The 17597-nt window shown below is 40.6% G+C and overlaps 1 protein-coding gene and 1 pseudogene across 1 annotated transcript in view; one reads left to right on the top strand and one right to left on the bottom strand.

Annotated features, from left to right (window-relative positions):
* LOC129551263 (uncharacterized) overlaps positions 1-17597 on the top strand; it is a 66217-nt gene that overhangs the window by 34096 nt on the left and 14524 nt on the right. Inside the window, exons 8-9 of the mRNA XM_088834284.1 lie at positions 826-953; positions 15676-15782. Coding sequence (XP_088690410.1) covers positions 826-953; positions 15676-15782 — 235 coding nt within the window. The remainder of the gene's footprint in view (positions 1-825; positions 954-15675; positions 15783-17597) is intronic.
* LOC129553607 (U6 spliceosomal RNA) lies at positions 11614-11711 on the bottom strand (annotated as a pseudogene).

Genomic DNA, 17597 nt, shown 5'->3' with positions numbered 1-17597 from the left:
CTCTGAATCCCATCTGAGAAGTATGCTCAGCAAATCACTGAGATACACCAAAATCTGCAACACTTACAAAACGGCCCTGGTCAACAGAAAGGGCCCAGTTCTCCTCCACGAAAATGCCCAACAAAATGTTGCACAACCAATGCTTCAAAAGTTGAACGAATTAGGCTATGAAGTTTTGCTTCATCCTCCATATTCACCTGACCTCTCGCCAACCGACTACCACTTCTTCAAGTATCTAGACAACTTTTTGCAGGGAAAATGCTTCCACAACCAGCCGGAGATAGAAGATGCTTTCCAAGAAAGAATTCATCAAATCCTGAAGCACAGATTTTTATGCTACAGGAATAAGCAATCTTATTTCTTTTTGGCAAAAATGTGTTGATTTTATAATGGTTCCTATTTTGTTAATAAAGATGTGTTTGAGCCTAGTTATAATGATTTAAAATTTATGGTCCAAAACTGCAGTTATGTTTTTATCAACCTGACAAAAGGGCTACCATTTCTCCAGAATCAACAGACAACACCTTCTGCTGAGAAATTTCCAGAGACGTTGATTTTCTCTTTAGCCAAAGTAAAGGCAACAATTTAAATCTTAAATGAGATTTTTCGTTCATAGAGAGCTTGCTATTATAAAGAAAAAGGATATTCTGAGTATTTTTTAAAGGACTTAAGTTATATGCATTTCCTTGACTATGTTGCTAAATGCAACTACTCACACAAGTCAGATCAGTATAATCTTAAAAATTAAAATCAATTAAGGTGATGAAATGGGAGAACTATTGTCTAAAAATAATCAAATATTCTTATCTTTCTACATGAATCAAGAAAAAAATGAAAGATTTGATTGAAACTGGTCCTTGGTTAGTGAAGTTGTATTTGGCAGATAATGGCATAGATGGAAAGGGAAAAGAAGGAGAAAATAACTTGTTGGAATTCACTCAGATATTAACATGGTGAGTAGAAAACTAAAATGCTTTCTTTGTTCACCTTCCAAAACGAGGTGCTTGGGTTAAACCATGGGGACAATCATTTAATTGCAGCTTGTTAGTGGTGCCACGTGAGATTTTCAGCTGAGAGGAAAGCAATGATCTGTCTTGTCTTTGGTACCTGATCTGTGGGAAGGCCTGAAATCATAAAAATGGCATGGCAGATAGTAGTATGTTAGCCCACAAATGGGTCTTGAAGACCTCATTAGAAGCCCCATTTTAAAAAAATTGACAGCTAAGGCAAGGCAAGAGGTATGACTTCCAGATTTTTCTTCCCTATGGTCAGGATATAGTGTAAATCTAAGCAATGTGACATGAGGAAGAAAGGCAGCCTACTCAAAAGTGAACACTCCTTTGTGTTTGATTACAAAGTTGTCCCAACCTCCTTAAAAGGAGAAAGAGCTATTCTCAGAAGCTTCTAGAAAACAGAATATTTCCTTGCCCCTTTTATCTTCCCACTCTTGATTGTCTCCTTGTCCACTCTCCTGAAAATGCATACCCAGTAGGCCAAGCCATAAGTGAGCATGTGTAGCCCTGTGAGAAAGCTTTCTGGATTGGCTCTAGGCTACACCATCTTAGGATATCAGTACTTATAGCATCTTGGGGCAATCAAGGGCAATAGAGCATAGCCAAGATCTGGGGCTTGAGGGCTTGATTGAAGGCTATTTTTAAAAAAATAATTATTTGTATATTTATCTATTTTTATCTGCACTCCTTCCTTGCTGTGCTCGGGCTTCAGAAGTTGTGATTTGCAGGCTCTAGAGCTCAGCCTCTGGAGAAGGCAATGGCACCCCACTCCAGTACTCTTGCCTGGCAAATCCCATTTACAGAGTAGCCTGGTAGGCTGCAGTCCATGGAGTCGCTAAGAGTCGGACACGACTGAACAACTTCACTTTCACTCTTCACTTTCATGCATTGGAGAAGGAAATGGCAACCCACTCCAGTTTTGCCTGTAGAATCCCAGGGACGGGGGAACCTGGTGGGCTGCCGTCTATGGGGTCGCACAGAGTCTGACATGACTCAAGCGACTTAGCAGCAACAGCAGCAGCAGCAGAGCTCAGCCTCGGTAGTTGTGGTGCAGGGGTTTAGTTGCCCCATGGGATATTGGTTCCCAGACGAAGGATCCAACCCACATCTGCTGTGTTGGTAGGCTAATTCTTAACCACTGAACCACCAGGGAAGTCCCTATTTATAAAGTAATAAATTCCTTTTCTAGTGTATTTCCTTATTCAGGAAGGATGAAAAGATTTACAACTTGGATAGCTTTGCTGGTATTTTTTATAGTAAATATATTAATAATCTTAGTTTTGTTAACCCATAGTACAACACTAGATTTGCTATATTGCTAATGTGTTATCCTTTTAGTATATTGCTAACATTTTGTTAAGCATTTTTGCACTGGACTTCCCTGGCGGTCCAGTGGTTAAGAATCTGCCTGCCAAAGCAGGAGACAACAGATTCAATCCCTGGTCTGGGAAGAGTCCATGTGCTATGGGGCAGCTAAGCCCATTTGCCGCAACCACTGAACCCACACTCTAGAGCACGTGCTCTGCAAAAAGAGAAGCCACCATGATGAAAAGCCCTTATGCTGCAGCAAAGACTAGCCCCTGCTCACTGCAACTAGAGAAAAGCCCATGCACAGCAATGAAAACCCAGTGCAGCCAAAAAATATTTTTTAATTAAAAAAAGAAAATAACTTTTGTATCTATGTTCATGAAGGATGTTAGTCTATACTTTTCTTGTAATGTCTTCAGCTGGTATTGAGGATCAGGGTAATTCTGGCCTCACAGAATGAGTTAGGAAGTGTTTCCTCCTCTTCTACTTAATGAAATAAGTTGTGTAGAATTGGCATTATTTCATCTCTAAATATTTGTTAGAGCTCAATGATGAAGATATCTAGACATAGAGTTTTCTTTATGGAAAGATATTTAAACTACAACTTCAATTTTTTAATCGACAGATGGCTGTTCTGCCTTTTTTTTTTTTGAGTAAAACTGTGTGTCTTTTCAAGAAATTTGTTCATGTCATTTAAGTTTTCAAATTTATTGGCATCAAGTTATTCATATATTTTCTTATAATCTTTTTCATGTGGGATCTGTAGTGATATCTCTTCTTCCATGTTTGAAATTGTTGATTTGGGCAGACGCGAGAGACGCCCGGCTCCCGGCGGCGCAGACGCGAGAGACGCCCGGCTCCCGGCGGCGCAGACGCGAGAGACGCCCGGCTCCCGGCGGCGCAGACGCGAGAGACGCCCGGCTCCCGGCGGCGCAGACGCGAGAGACGCCCGGCTCCCGGCGGCGCAGACGCGAGAGACGCCCGGCTCCCGGCGGCGCAGACGCGAGAGACGCCCGGCTCCCGGCGGCGCAGACGCGAGAGACGCCCGGCTCCCGGCGGCGCAGACGCGAGAGACGCCCGGCTCCCGGCGGCGCAGACGCGAGAGACGCCCGGCTCCCGGCGGCGCAGACGCGAGAGACGCCCGGCTCCCGGCGGCGCAGACGCGAGAGACGCCCGGCTCCCGGCGGCGCAGACGCGAGAGACGCCCGGCTCCCGGCGGCGCAGACGCGAGAGACGCCCGGCTCCCGGCGGCGCAGACGCGAGAGACGCCCGGCTCCCGGCGCAACCGACCACGTGCAGAATCGTGGCTGAGAGGAGCTGCCCCGCACCCAGGGTTAGGGTGGTGGCCGAGAGGAGCTGTACCACGTCCAGGAGGCGGTGGCTGCTTGGGCACCGGAGGGCCGGGAGGAGCTGATCCACATTCAAAGCAGGAGGGGCAGCCTTGAGGAGATACCCCTCGTCCGAGGTAAGGTACAGCGGCTGCGCCTTGCTGGAGCAGCTGGGAAGAGGTACTCCACGACCAAGTGGAATATAAGAATCCAGTGTTCTGGGGAGGAAGGAACAAGATGGCGGAGGGATAAGTCAGCAAGACCACTTTCTCCTCCACAAATTCATCAAAAGAACATTTGAATGCGGAGTAAAGTCCACAAAACAACTTCTGAATACTGGCAGAGGACATCAGGCTCCCAGAAAAGCAGCCATTGTCTTCTAAAGGAAAGAGAAGAAATCAAGCTCCACCCACCAGAACACTGACACATGCCTCCCTAACCAGGGAACCCGGACAAGTCTACCCGTCCAACCCCACACACAGCGAAGAAACTACATAATAAAGAGAACTCCACAAACTGCAAGAAGAGGGAAAGGCCACCCCAAGCAAAGCAATATAAGCAAGATGAAGAGGCAGAGAAATACCCAGCAAGTAAAGGAACAAGATAATTGCCCACCAACACAAACAAAAGAAGAAGATATAGGGACTCTACCTGATAAAGAATTTCAAATTTTGATGGTAAAAATGATTCAAAATCTTGAAAGCAAAATGGAGTTACAGATAAATAACCTGGAGAAAAGGATTGAGAAGATGGAAGAAAGATTTAATAAGGACTTAGAAGAAATAAAAAAGAGTCAATATACAATGAATAATGCAATAGTTGAGATCAGAAACACTCTGGAGGGAACAAACAATAGAATAACAGAGGCAGAAGACAGGATTAGCGAACTAGAAGATAAAATTGTAGAAATAAATGAAACACAGAGGAAAAAAGAAAAACAAATTAAAAGAAATGAGGACAATATTAGAGACCTCTGGGACAATGTTAAACACTCCAACATTCGAATCATAGGAGTCCCAGAAGAAGAAGACAAAAAGAAAGACCATGAGAGAATACTTGAGGAGATAATAGTTGAAAACTTCCCTAAAATAGGGAAAGAAATAATCACCCAAGTCCAAGAAACCCAGAGAGTCCCCAACAGGATAAACCCAAGGCGAAATACTCCAAGACACATATTAATCAAATTAACAAAGATCAAACACAAAGAACAAATATTAAAAGCAGCAAGGGAAAAGCAGCAAATAACACATAAGGGGATTCCCATAAGGATAACAGCTGATCTTTCAACAGAAACTCTTCAGGCCAGAAGGGAGTGGCAAGACATACTTAAAGTGATGAAAGAAAATACCCTACAGCCCAGATTACTATACCCAGCAAGGATCTCATTCAAATATGAAGGAGAAATCAAAAGCTTTACAGACAAGCAAAAGCTGAGGGAATTCAGCATCACCAAACCAGCTCTCCAACAAATGCTAAAGGATCTTCTCTAGACAGGATACACAGAAAGAGTGTATAAACTTGAACCCAAAGTAATAAAGAAAATGGCTACGGGATCGTACTTATCAATAATTACCTTAAACGTAAATGGGTTGAAATTTTCAAAAAGGCTAGGAAACAATTCTCATAGCCATCAATAGTTCAGTGTTGAGTTCATGAATAGTTTTTAAAGTTTGGGACAAACTGTAGTATTTGCTATTTGAAGTACTATTTGTAATTGGCATATTACGATGTAACATTGGTCTTCATTTCCAACTTAAAACGCCTAAAAATGCCTAACATTTTTAGATTTGTGAATTTTAGTTGAAATGTATTTTACGATGTTACTAAACCTGCAGAAATATTGAAATATTTCAGAGAACTTATTCACTGTACATTTAATTTATTTTATTTATAAAAGTTATGAACTGTAGAAAGTTTTACTTGTTGGGTCAAATGCTTGTTGCTTCAAATGCTTGTTGCATTTGAAGTGCTAGTTACAAGAAAATCAAATACCTTCAATGTATAAATGCTATTAAGTTTTTAAAGGACTCTGGAGTATAAGTAAGTTTGTTTAAAGAAATTTAGTCTATTCAACCTGAATCAGCTCTGTCAAACATTAATTAAAAGCCTCATTTTAAATAAATAAATAAATAATGGTGGTGGGAGGGAGGGTTGGGAAGCTGGCTGGAGGTGGAGGTGGTGAAGTTTATAAATCTAATTAAAAATGAAGTTGCATTTCCATTTTCCAAATCCACCCATCCACCAGCGTACTGTGTCACTAGACATTATGTACGATTTTACTTTGCGACAGAAACCATTACATTTAAAAATTCATTACAGCAAGGTGAGTTAGACACATGATGGATGCAGCTTTAATTCTGCCATATATTATTACAGTTAAAATGTAAATGATGAAAAATATTTTGTGCTTATCAGCATTTATGTGGAAATGTGTTTTACAGTGATATATGATGTTATATTTCTATTATTGTGATGAAAAAAAAAGCAATACAAAAAGACGAAGTGTTTATTAAAACATGAAAAAAAAAAAAGAAATAAATGGTTTTGCAGCACTGAAGAAATTATAGAAAGTAAATAAGCTAGATCAGACCTGTTTTATGTAGTAATTTTATAGTTTATTTTAATTATTTCAGTTGTAAAATATTGTTATACTGTTAATTAGTTCTGATTGTTCATATTAAACTATTGTAATGCAAAAAAATAAATAAATAAAAATTAAAAAAAAAATAAAAAAATAAAAAAAAATAAAAGATCAGGGACTTCTGGTGGTCCAATAGTTAAAGACTCTGCAGTTCAAATGCAGGGTGTATGAGTTCAATCCTTGGATGGGGAACTAAGATTCCATGTGCCACGTGATGTGGCCAAAAATAGAAATATCACTAATTGCTAAAAAAAAAAATAAAGGTACAACTCAAGTTTTTACATCACATGACCAGCCAAAAGTATTTCACTTCTCAAGGTCTAGAAGTAGGATATATAAAGCATTTTCTGACTTTCACCTTAAAAATAACAATAACTATCACATGGAATGACTAAGAATGGATTAGAAAGTTCTGTAGAACTTTTTGGTGCTGAACTATGACATAAGCCTTATAAGTTGTAAAATAGTTGGAACTGATGTACAGAACGTTTTTATACTTTATTTGCTGCTGAATTCTGTGAAGTTTCAATTATCAAAAATAAACTTAAATATGAAATGTAAAAAAAAAAAAAAATTAAGTGCTTTAAATAAATATCTTCTTGCTACATTTTTAAAAAAAAAAAAAAGAAATTGTTGATTTGTTTTCTCCTTTCCAATTAATCTGATTGGAAATTTGTCAGTTTTATTGATCTTTACAAAAAAAATAACTTCTGGCTTTTTCTAATGTTAATCTTTATTCAATTTCCTTGATTTATTCTTTTTTATTATTTCTTTTATCCTGCTTACCTTGGGTATAATATGCTCTCCTCTCTAGTTTATTAAGGTAGAAGTTTAAGTTATTGACTTTAAACCTTTTTAATTCAAATATAAATATTTATATTAATGCTAAGTATACTCAATATGCCAGCAAATTTGGAAACCTCAGCAGTGGCCATAGGACTGGAAAAGGTCAGTTTGCATTCTAATCCCAAAGAAAGGCAAGCCAAAGAATGCTCAAACTACTGCACAATTGCACTCATCTCACATGCTAGCAAAGTAATGCTCAAAATTCTCCAAGCCAGGCTTTAGCAATACGTGAACCATGAACTTCCAGATGTTCAAGCTAGATTTAGAAAAGGCAGAGGAACCAGAGATCAAATTGCCAACATCTGCTGGATCACTGTAAAAGCAAGAGAGTTCTAGAAAAACATCTATTTCTGCTTTATTGACTATGCCAAAGCCTTTGACTGTGTGGATCACAATAAACTGTGGAAAATTCTGAAAGAGATGGGAATACCAGACCACCTGACCTGCCTCTTAAGAAATCTGTGTGCAGGTCAGGAAGCAACAGTTAGAACTGGGAATGGAACAATAGATTGGTTCCAAATTGGGAAAGGAGTATGTCAAGGCTGTATATTGTCACCCTGCTTATTTAACTGATATTCAGAGTACATCATGAGGAATGCTGGGTTGGAAGAAGCACAAGCTGGAATCAAGCTTGCTGGGAGAAATATCAATAACCTCAGATATGCAGATGACACCACCCTTATGGCAGAAAGTGAAGAAGAACTAAAGAGCCTCTTAATGAAAGCGAAAGAGGAGAGTGAAAAAGTTTGCTTAAAGCTCAGCATTCAGAAAACTAAGATCATGGCATCTGGTCCCATCACTTCATGGGAAATAGATGGGGAAACAGTGGAAACAGTGGCTGACTTTATTTTTTGGGGCTCAAAAATCACTTCTAATGGTGACTGCAGCCACGAAATTAAAAGACGCTTACTCCTTGGAAGGAAAGTTATGACCAACCTAGACAGCATATTAAAAAGCAGACATTACTTAGCCAACAAAGATTTGTCTAGTCAAGGCTATGGTTTTTCCAATAGTCACGTGTGAATGTGAGAGTTGGACTATAAAGAAAGCTGAGCGCCAAAGAATTGATGCTTTTGAACTGAGGTATTGGAGAAGACTCTTGAGAATCCCTTGGACTGCAAGGAGATCCAACCAGTCCATTCTAAAGGAGATCAGTCCTGGGTGTTCATTGGAAGGACTGATGTTGAAGCTGAAACTCCAATACTTTGGCCACCTGATGCAAAGAGCTGACTCATTTGAAAAGACCTTGATGCTGGGAAAGATTGAGGGCAGGAGGATAAGGGGACGATAGAGGATGAGATGGTTGGATGGCATTACCAACTCAATAGACATGAGTTTGTGTAAACTCTGGGAGTTGGTGATGTATAGGGAGGCCTGGTGTGCTGCAGTCCATGGGGTCGCAAAGAGTCGGACAAGACTGAGCGACTGAACTGAACTGAAGTATTCTTTTGTTGCATCCTACAAATTTTGATATATTGTATCTTTATTGTCATTTAACTCAAGCTAGTTTCTAATTGCCCTCTTGATTTCTCTTTGACCTATGGGTTATTTAGAAGAGTGTTGTTTAGTTTTCACATATTTGTTAAATTTTCATATATTTTTCTTTGGTTGATTTCTAAGTAAATTCTGCCATGGGTGGAAAACATACCAGTTTTATGGCCCAATTGATCACAATTTATGATCACTTTTGGTAAATCTTCCATGTGCACTGGAAAAGAATGTGTATTCTGTTATTATTGGAGGAAAATATTCCATAAATGTCAGTTAGGTCAAGCTGATCAGCAGTGTTGCTCAAGTGTTGTAACGTCTGCTATATCTTTACAAATTTTCTGTTAACTTGCTCTATCAATTATTGAGATAGAGATAATTGTGATTTTTAAAATATCAATATATCAGCAAATTTGGAAAGCTCGGCAGTGGCCACAGGACTGAAAAAGGTCAGTTTTCATTCCAATCCCAAAGAAGGACAATGTCAAAGAATGTTCACACTACCATACAATTGTTCGCATTTCATATGCTAGCAAGGTTGTGCTCAAAATCCTTCAAGCTAGCTTTGAGCAGTGTGTGTACCAAGAATTTCCAGATGTACAAGCTGGGTTTCAAAGTGGCAGAGGAATCAGAGATCAAATTGCCAACATTCCTTGGATCATTAAGAAAGCAAGGAAGTTCCAGAAAAACATCTACTCCTGCCTCATTGATTATGATAAACCTTTGACTGTGTGGATCACAACAAACTGGAGAATTCTTAAAGACATGCGAGTACCTGACCACCTTATCTGTCTTGTGAGAAACCTATATGTGGGTCAAGAAGGAACAGTTAGAACTGGACATGAAACAACTGACCAGTTGAAAATGGGAAAGTAGTACCACAAGGTTGTATATTGTTACCTTGTTCATTTAACTTATTTGCAGAGAACATCATGCAAAATACCAGGCTGGATAAATCACAAGGTGGAATCAAGATTGCTGGAAGAAATATCAACCATGTTAGATATGCAGATGATACACTTTAATGGTAGAAAGTGAAGAGGAACTAAAGAGCCTCTTGATGAGGCTGAAAGAGGACGGTGAAAAAGATGGCTTGAAACTCAACATTAATAAAAGCTAAGATCTGGGCATCTGGTCCCATCACTTTGTGGCACACAAGGGGAGAAAAGTAGAAACAGTGACAGATTTTTTTCTCTTGGGCTCCAAAAGCACTGCAGACATGACTGCAGCCACAAAATTAAAAGACACTTGTTCCTTGGAAGGAAAGCTGTGACAAACCTAGACAGTGTATTAAAAAGCAGAGACATCACTTTGCCAACAAAGGTCCATATAGTTAAAGCTATGCTTTTTCCAGTAGCTATGTACAAATGTGAGAGCTGGATCATAAAGAAGGCTGAGCGCCAAAGAATCGATGCTTTTGAATTGTGGTGCTGGAGGACTTTTAAGAGTCCCTTGGAGTTTCAAGGAGGTCAGACCAGTCAATCCTCTAGGAAATCAACCCTGAATATTCATTGGAAAGACTGATACTGAAGCTCCAGTACTTTGGCTACCTGATACAAAGAGCTGATTCATTGGAAAAGCCCCTGATGCTGGGAAACATTGAAGGCAAAAGGAGAATAGAACAGCAGAGGATGAGATGGTTAGATAGCATCACCGACTCAATGAACATGAATTTGAGCAAACTCCAGAAGATAGTGGAGGACAGAGGAGCCTGGCATGCTGCAGTCTATGAGATTGCAAAGAGTTGGACATGACTTAGAGACTGAACAACAACAACAAATATCTCCTTGCAGTTTAATCAATTTTACTTCATGTATTTTGAAGCGCTGTTATTAGGGGCATGAGCTTTTAGGGTTCTTAAGTCTCTTGCAGAATTGACCCTCATTATCATTATGAAATTTCTAGTAATATTTTTCTCTTATCTCTGGTCTTATTCCCGTCTCTGAAATCTAGCTTGACTAATATTAATATATCCACTCCAATCTTCTTTTCATTGATATTAGCATGATATATCTGTCTCTGTTATTTTACTTTTAGCCTATCTATATTTTTTATCTAAATTCTTATAAACAGCATATAGTTGAGATCTTATTTTTAAAAAACAATTTGGATAATCTGTCTTTTAACTGTTGTTTATCTGTTCTGTTCTGTTCAGTCGCTCAGTCGTGTCCGACTCTTTGCAACCCCATGAATCACAGCACGCCAGGCCTCCCTGTCCATCACCAACTCCTGGAGTTCACTCAAACTCATGTCCATCAAGTCGGTGATGCCATCCAGCCATCTCATTCTCTGTCATCCCCGTCTCCTCCCACCCCCAATTCTTCCTAGCATCAGACTCTTTTCCAGTGAGTGAACTTGACGCATGAGGTGGCTATCTAGACAGTTATGTTTAATATGATTATCACTATGACTGGATTTTAACATACCACCTTTTTATTTGTTTTCTTTGTCTCATGTGGTTTTTTGTCCAATTTAAACTATGTTTCTGCCTGTTTTTTGATTAATATTTATAATTCGATTTTTATTTCTTTTATTGTTCCATTAGCTATACTTTTTTTTAAAGTGGTTACTCTAATGTTAACACTATTCATTTTAGTTTGTCACAATTTACTTTCGAATAATATACTAGTTCACTTATAGTTTAAGAATCTTCAGTTCAGTTCAGTTCAGTCGCTCAGTCGTGTCCGACTCTCCGCGACCCCATGAATCACAGCACGCCAGGCCTCCCTGTCCATCACCAACTCCCGGAGTTCACTCAAACTCATGTCAGTACATTTCCATTCCCTCTCATTCTTTGTTTTACTGTTATATATTTTACTATTATAAATGTTATAAATCCCCAAACATATTATCATTATATTTGTTTTAAGCAATTAATATTTTCTTAAAAAGAAGGGAAAGTCTTTTATATCTATTCACGTATTTACCATCTCTAGTCTTCTTCATCCCTTTGGATGTATCCAGATTTCTCTCTAGTATCATTTCCCCCTTTTTTTTTTAACATTTTATGTATTTGTGCCTCATCTATGTTCAGGGGCCATGCTAATCTCTATTGTTCCGATTTTAGTATGTGTTGCCAAAGACAACACTAGTATCATTTGTCTTTTATCTGAAGGACTTTCTTTATAGATTTCTTATAGTCCTGACCTACTTGTGATGACTTCTCTGAGTTTTAGTATGTTTAGTGTGTTTGCCTTCCTTTTTCAAGATTTTTTTTCCTGGATATAGAATACTTGGCTGACAGTTAATACTTTCAAGATGTTGCTCCACTGTCTTCTGCTTGCATTGTTTCTGAAAAGAAGTCTGCAGTTACTTTTATCTTCTTTTGAACATAATTTGTCTTTTCCTTTACCTGCTTTTAAGACTTTCTCTTTACTACTCTAGTGACCTACAACATAAACTCATAAAGACAGCTTAACCCAAATTTAATACCCATGGCCTTTGTATCATTCATCTTCTCTGGGGCTTTTTAGCCTCACTCTATCTCATGGGTTATTTTCTGGTATGACTTCTGAAATGAGCTGCGTTTTCACCTCAAGGATAGCTCCCCTCCATATTTCTACATCTGCAGGTCTAACACTCATTTTCCTTCTTCACCTCTATGAGTACTGACAGGCTGGTGCCCTGGAAGTAGAAGCATCATCTTCACAACCCTCCACCCCGCACTCTGGCAAGTCCAATTCTGGGCCAGCTATAGAGCAAGTTGGAAGATGAGCAAACAGGCTCCAGGAGCACTTTGGAGAACAGATTTATGGATTCTCACCTTTTATCATTGAATGTCCTGAGGATTTACAAAGGTGGAGCTCAGTGGATGAATGAGGAGGCAAGGGACTTGGGAGGGGGCCTGCTAGCAAAATCAGCCCCCTGGGTCTGCTTAATTGAATGTTTACTTGGGGTGGCTTATACACATGCATTTATGTTGGGATAGGACTTTGTGATGGAGATCATGGGACACTAACCAACTGCCTGCCTACTGGCACTATGCACCCTTGGTAGCACCTGGGTCTAGCCTCACCTTCAGATGAACTGATCTGGGGTCAAGAGATATCATGCCTTTTGTGTGTCATGAGTCTTTACCTAGCTCTGCTGCTTGAGCCTACCCCAAAGGGCAGTATCAGAGGATTTGACTTCAAGGCAGAAACTCAAATGCTGGTTTGGGTGCAGGAGGAACCCTGCTGGTTTCCCATCTCATGCACCTCCCTCTGACCAGGATTCTGCTAACAGTGGTCTATAGGGCTGACAGAATGATACAATTACTTAAAGCTGACTGTCAGATTTTACTTTCTGCTCTCACCACACCAAACATGACAAGAGGAACTGACTACAGAATTTGCAGGGACCCAGTGCAAATGGAGACTCATGGGCCCTTGTTCAAATATTATGAAGAATTTCAAGAGGATGACAGAGCACTAAACCAAGTGAGGAGCCCTTCTGAGCACAGGGTCCTGTGCAGCTGCTGGCCATGTGTGACAGGGCTATAAATACAGCTTAACAGTGTGCACCTGGACCCAGAATTCCTTTGTGTGCGTTTTTTTGGTTCTGACACTAAATACTTAGATCTCTTTGTTCTCTTTTTTAAACTGTAAATATTAAGAACTACTGAAAATTAAAACATTTTCTTGGTATATTTGAATCATACTCCATGGTTATTTTCAAGCAAGCTGCCTACTTTCACATCCCTGTGTCACAATTTAATCTCAAGCAAGTTAAATAACTTCTCTGTATTTCAGCCCCTCATTTGTAAAATCAGGGATAATACAATGTCTAACTAAAGAGATTGTTGTAGGGTAGATGAGATCATATATGAGGTGCTAAATATAGTGCCTAAGGCTCCAACTAGCACCTCTATATGAGTTAGAAAAGAGCCCCTTTGGGTAGAGGAATTAAAAGGCACTTCCTCTCACGTATGAGTCAGAGGAAGTTATCCCTTCCAGGTTTATGCTTCATGCCCAGGACTTGGCAAACAGACCTTGGCTGGCTTTCAGCCCCACTCATACCCTTGGAAGGCCCCTTTGTGCCAAGCACAGTACTTAAACATGTGGGTGGTCATGATCACATCTGATGCACAGTGAATGCTCCGTAAAACCAAAGCTCTTGTGAGGCCTGTGTAGCATAGTGGTTAAATCCATGGCCTCCGAAACCAGACTTAGATATAGAATTGTTGAGTTATAAAGTCTGTCTTCAACACCTTCCTTTCTCCTTTGGTGCTTCTCTTTCTCTGTTTCCTCCTTGAAGCATCCCAGTTCTCCCTCATCTTCTCTGAAGGAATTGGACACAGTCAGGCAGTTCAGGAAGCCAAAACTTGTCAAGTCCTGATTAGGCAGATTGTTTCCTTGGGAGTGAGATCTTCGAGAGGCAGAGTCTGGCAGGACCATTCAGCCCCTGCTTTGAATTCTGGCTCCTCAATCAATAGAAAATGTGTACAGGAAGCAAGAGAATGGCCTTGTATTCACTACTGACCCTAACTGAAATTTCATATCCCCAGCACATGGTAAAGGCTTAAAATTGTTTTATTGATAGTTATGATAATTTCTTTCAGAGCACAAGCCATGGGTTGTTATTTTATTTATTAACTTATTTATTTATTTTTGGCTGCCCTGGTTCTTCCTTTCTGCTTTCTCTAGTTACAGCAAGTGGGAACTACTCTCTGGTTGCAGCGTGCGGGCTTCTAACCATGGTGGCTTCTATTGTTGCAGAGCACAGGCTCAGTAGTTGTGGCACACGGGCTTAGTTGCTCCATGGTGTGTGGAATCTTCCTGGACCAGGGGTCAAACCTGTGTCCCCTGCATTGGCAGCTGAAGGGGATTCCTAATCACCAGAACACCAGGGAAGTCCCAAGACTGTGTGTTAAATTGCTTTTAGTCCCTGCAATATCAGGTACTTAATGTGCACTTAACTATGCACCCAGAATTAATAGCATCATTGGTATTGCATTTTGCAAGATGCTTTCATAAAAACGGCTTCATTCTGCTTTTCCACAACCTTGTGAAATAGGCAAACTCACCCTTTTGAGGCCAAATTTACAGATGAGGAAGATAAGACTCAAGACGGCATGTGGCCTGCCCACGATCACAGGGTTGACAAAAGGTAAAAGCTGATCCAGAGCCTAGGACTTCAGAACCGAGGACCTCACCCAGATTCCATGCCTACTTACAATGCCAGAGATTCCCTAAGTCCACTTGGCAGGCCCAGGCCAGGAAATGAGTGAAGTTTCAATGATCCTCAAAGAGACTAGAAAAATAAAGATAGGTAGAGTGTTCGTTTTTCATAAAGCTAAACTTACTTCATTTAAAAAGCTAACCTTGGGGGCTTCCCTGGTGGTCCAGTGGTTAGGAATCCACCTTGCAATGCTGGGGATATAGGTTCAGGCCCTGGTGAGGGAGCTAAGATCCCACATGCTACACAGCAGCTAAACCCACGCGCTGCAACTACTGAACCCACACACCACAACCAGAGAGTCTGTGCACCTCAACGGAAGACCCCGCATGCTGCAACTAAGACCCAACACAACCGAATAAATAAACGTTTTTAAAAGCTCAATTTAAAAATAAAATATAGTTTATTTTGAGACTGTACTCTTCCTACTTTTATATAAAAATATATGTTCTTCTATAGTGTTACTAGGTGAAAGTTATTAGACATACCCAAAGTTGCTAAAGTGATGCTTGTCTGTCCCCCCAGCCCCCAGTTATCTGACATTTTACTGGTGTGTAAAATTGAAAAGACTGAGAAGCACTGTGCAATAACATGCCATATCTTTTGAATGAATAAATGCATGGAATATTTAAGGCAACTAAAATCCTTATCGTACTAGCTTACTTAGGAGAGGCACCCAAACTTGAGAGATTAAATTAGGGGGAAAAAACTGTATTCAGGATGTCTTCAGTTTCAAATTGGGTCAGTGTCGCATCTTTGTGAGGGAGGGGAGGGAGCGGTGGAGAGGACCTTAAAAAAAAGAAAAAAGAGCATGCTCTAAAATAACTGGATTGCATTTCTTTGCATAACCATGCTTGGTACAACACCTTGTTGTTTTGTCACTTTCTCTGGTCAGCCTGATCAAATACTCTGCCCATTTAAAGGAGATTGACCTTGGAAACAATGTCCTGGGAGAAAAGGCTGCTGTTGACCTACTTGAAGCACTGAGAGCCAGAAAGACAGGTAGGGGTTTTCAGTTTGTGTTCCCCTTCACCTGTCCACATCCACTCCTTCTCAAATGCTTCACTACTCACAACTTGCTCCACTTTGTCCACTGAATAACTGGCTGGAGCTAAGTGATGACCAGGATCACTGTCACAGGCCGGCCACCATCGTGTGGCCTGTGATTTGCATTAAGTTCAAGTGCTCTTAGGATGTGATATGTAGTCTTTGATCTAGGTGATAAATGTTGTTGAAACGCAATTTTCGCTATTGCTCTTTCTTTTCTCCTGTGCTCTTGTAAAGTGAAAGTGTTAGTCACTCAGTTGTGTCTGACTCTTTGCGAGCCCATGTACTGTAGCCCACCAGGCTCCTCTGTCCATGAATTCTCCAAACAAGAATATCAAAGTGGGTTGCCATTTCCTCCTCCAGGGGATCTTCCCCAGGGATCGAACCTGGGTCTCCCGCATTGCAGACAGATTCTTTACCATCTGAGTCACCAGGGAAGCCCTGTACTCTTATCCTCACCTCTTCTCTGAGGACTTGTCTCCTGTTCTCTATTCTTTCTCCCAACCTGAACTGAACAGATTTCTCCAAGATTGAGAAACAAGTATGACAGAGCTGTCTGCTGTCACCCTGTTTATTTAACCTATATGCTGAGCACATCATGGGAAATGCCGGGCTGGATGAGTTACAAGCTGGTATCAAGATAGACAGGAGAAACATCAACAACTTCAGATATGCAGATGATACCACTCTAATGGCAGAAAGCGAGGAGGGACTAAAGAGCCCTTGATGAGGGTGAAGGTGGAAAGTGAAAAAGCCAGCTTAAAACTAAATATTAAAAAAAACTAAGATCATGGCATCCAGCCCCATTACTTCATGGCAAATAGAAGGGGAAAAGGTGGAAGTAGTGACAGATATCCTCTTCTTAGGCTCTAAAATCACTGCAGATGGTGACTGCAGCCATGAAATTAGAAGACGTTTGCTTCCTGGCAGGATAGCTATGAAAAACCTAGACAGTATATTGAAAAGCAGAGGCATTACTCTGCCGACAAAGGTCTGTATAGTCAAGGCTATGGTCTTCCCAGTGGTCATGTACAGTTGTGAGAACTGGATCATAGAGAAGGCAGAATGCCAAGGAACTGATGCCTTTGAACTATGGTGCTGGAGAAGACTCCTGAGGGCTCCTTGGACAGCAAGGAGATCAAACCAGTCAGTCTTAAGGGAAATCAACTCTGAATACTCATTGGAAGAACTGATGCTGAAGCTGAAACTCCAATATTTTGGTCATCTGCTGCAAACAGCTGATTCATTGGAAAAGTCCCTGATGCTGGGAAAGATTAAGGGCAAAAGGAGAAGAGGGCTTCAGAGGATGAGATGGCTGGATGGCATCACCAATGCAATGTACATGAACTTAGGCAAACTTCAGGAGACAGTGAGGGACAGGGAGGCCTGGTGGGCTGCAGTCCATAGAGTCACAAAGAGTTGGACATGACTGGGCCACTGAGCAACAACCAAAATCCTTTGAAAGTGAGAGGATCACATATGGAACCAGCCGTTTAGTATTGGCCACACCTGTCCTCTCCTTCACAATACACATGTCCAGAATTAATGATAGCCACTCTTACTGCTGGTGGAAAAATGAGGAAAGGTCATTTTATTTATTTGTTTATTTATTTTGTAACACCAAAACATTTTGTACTGGGGTATAGCCTATTAGCAATGCTGTGATAGTTTCAGATGAACAGTGAAGGGACTCAGCCATACATCTATATGTGTCCATTCTCCCCCAAATCCCCCTCCCATCCAGGCTGGCACCTAACATTGAGCAGAGTT

Source organism: Moschus berezovskii, chromosome 1, assembly GCF_049115385.1.
Source record: "Moschus berezovskii isolate FMDL1 chromosome 1, NW_MosBer_1.0, whole genome shotgun sequence".
Lineage (NCBI taxonomy): Eukaryota > Metazoa > Chordata > Mammalia > Artiodactyla > Moschidae > Moschus > Moschus berezovskii.
This window is presented reverse-complemented; position numbering and strand designations above follow the sequence as displayed.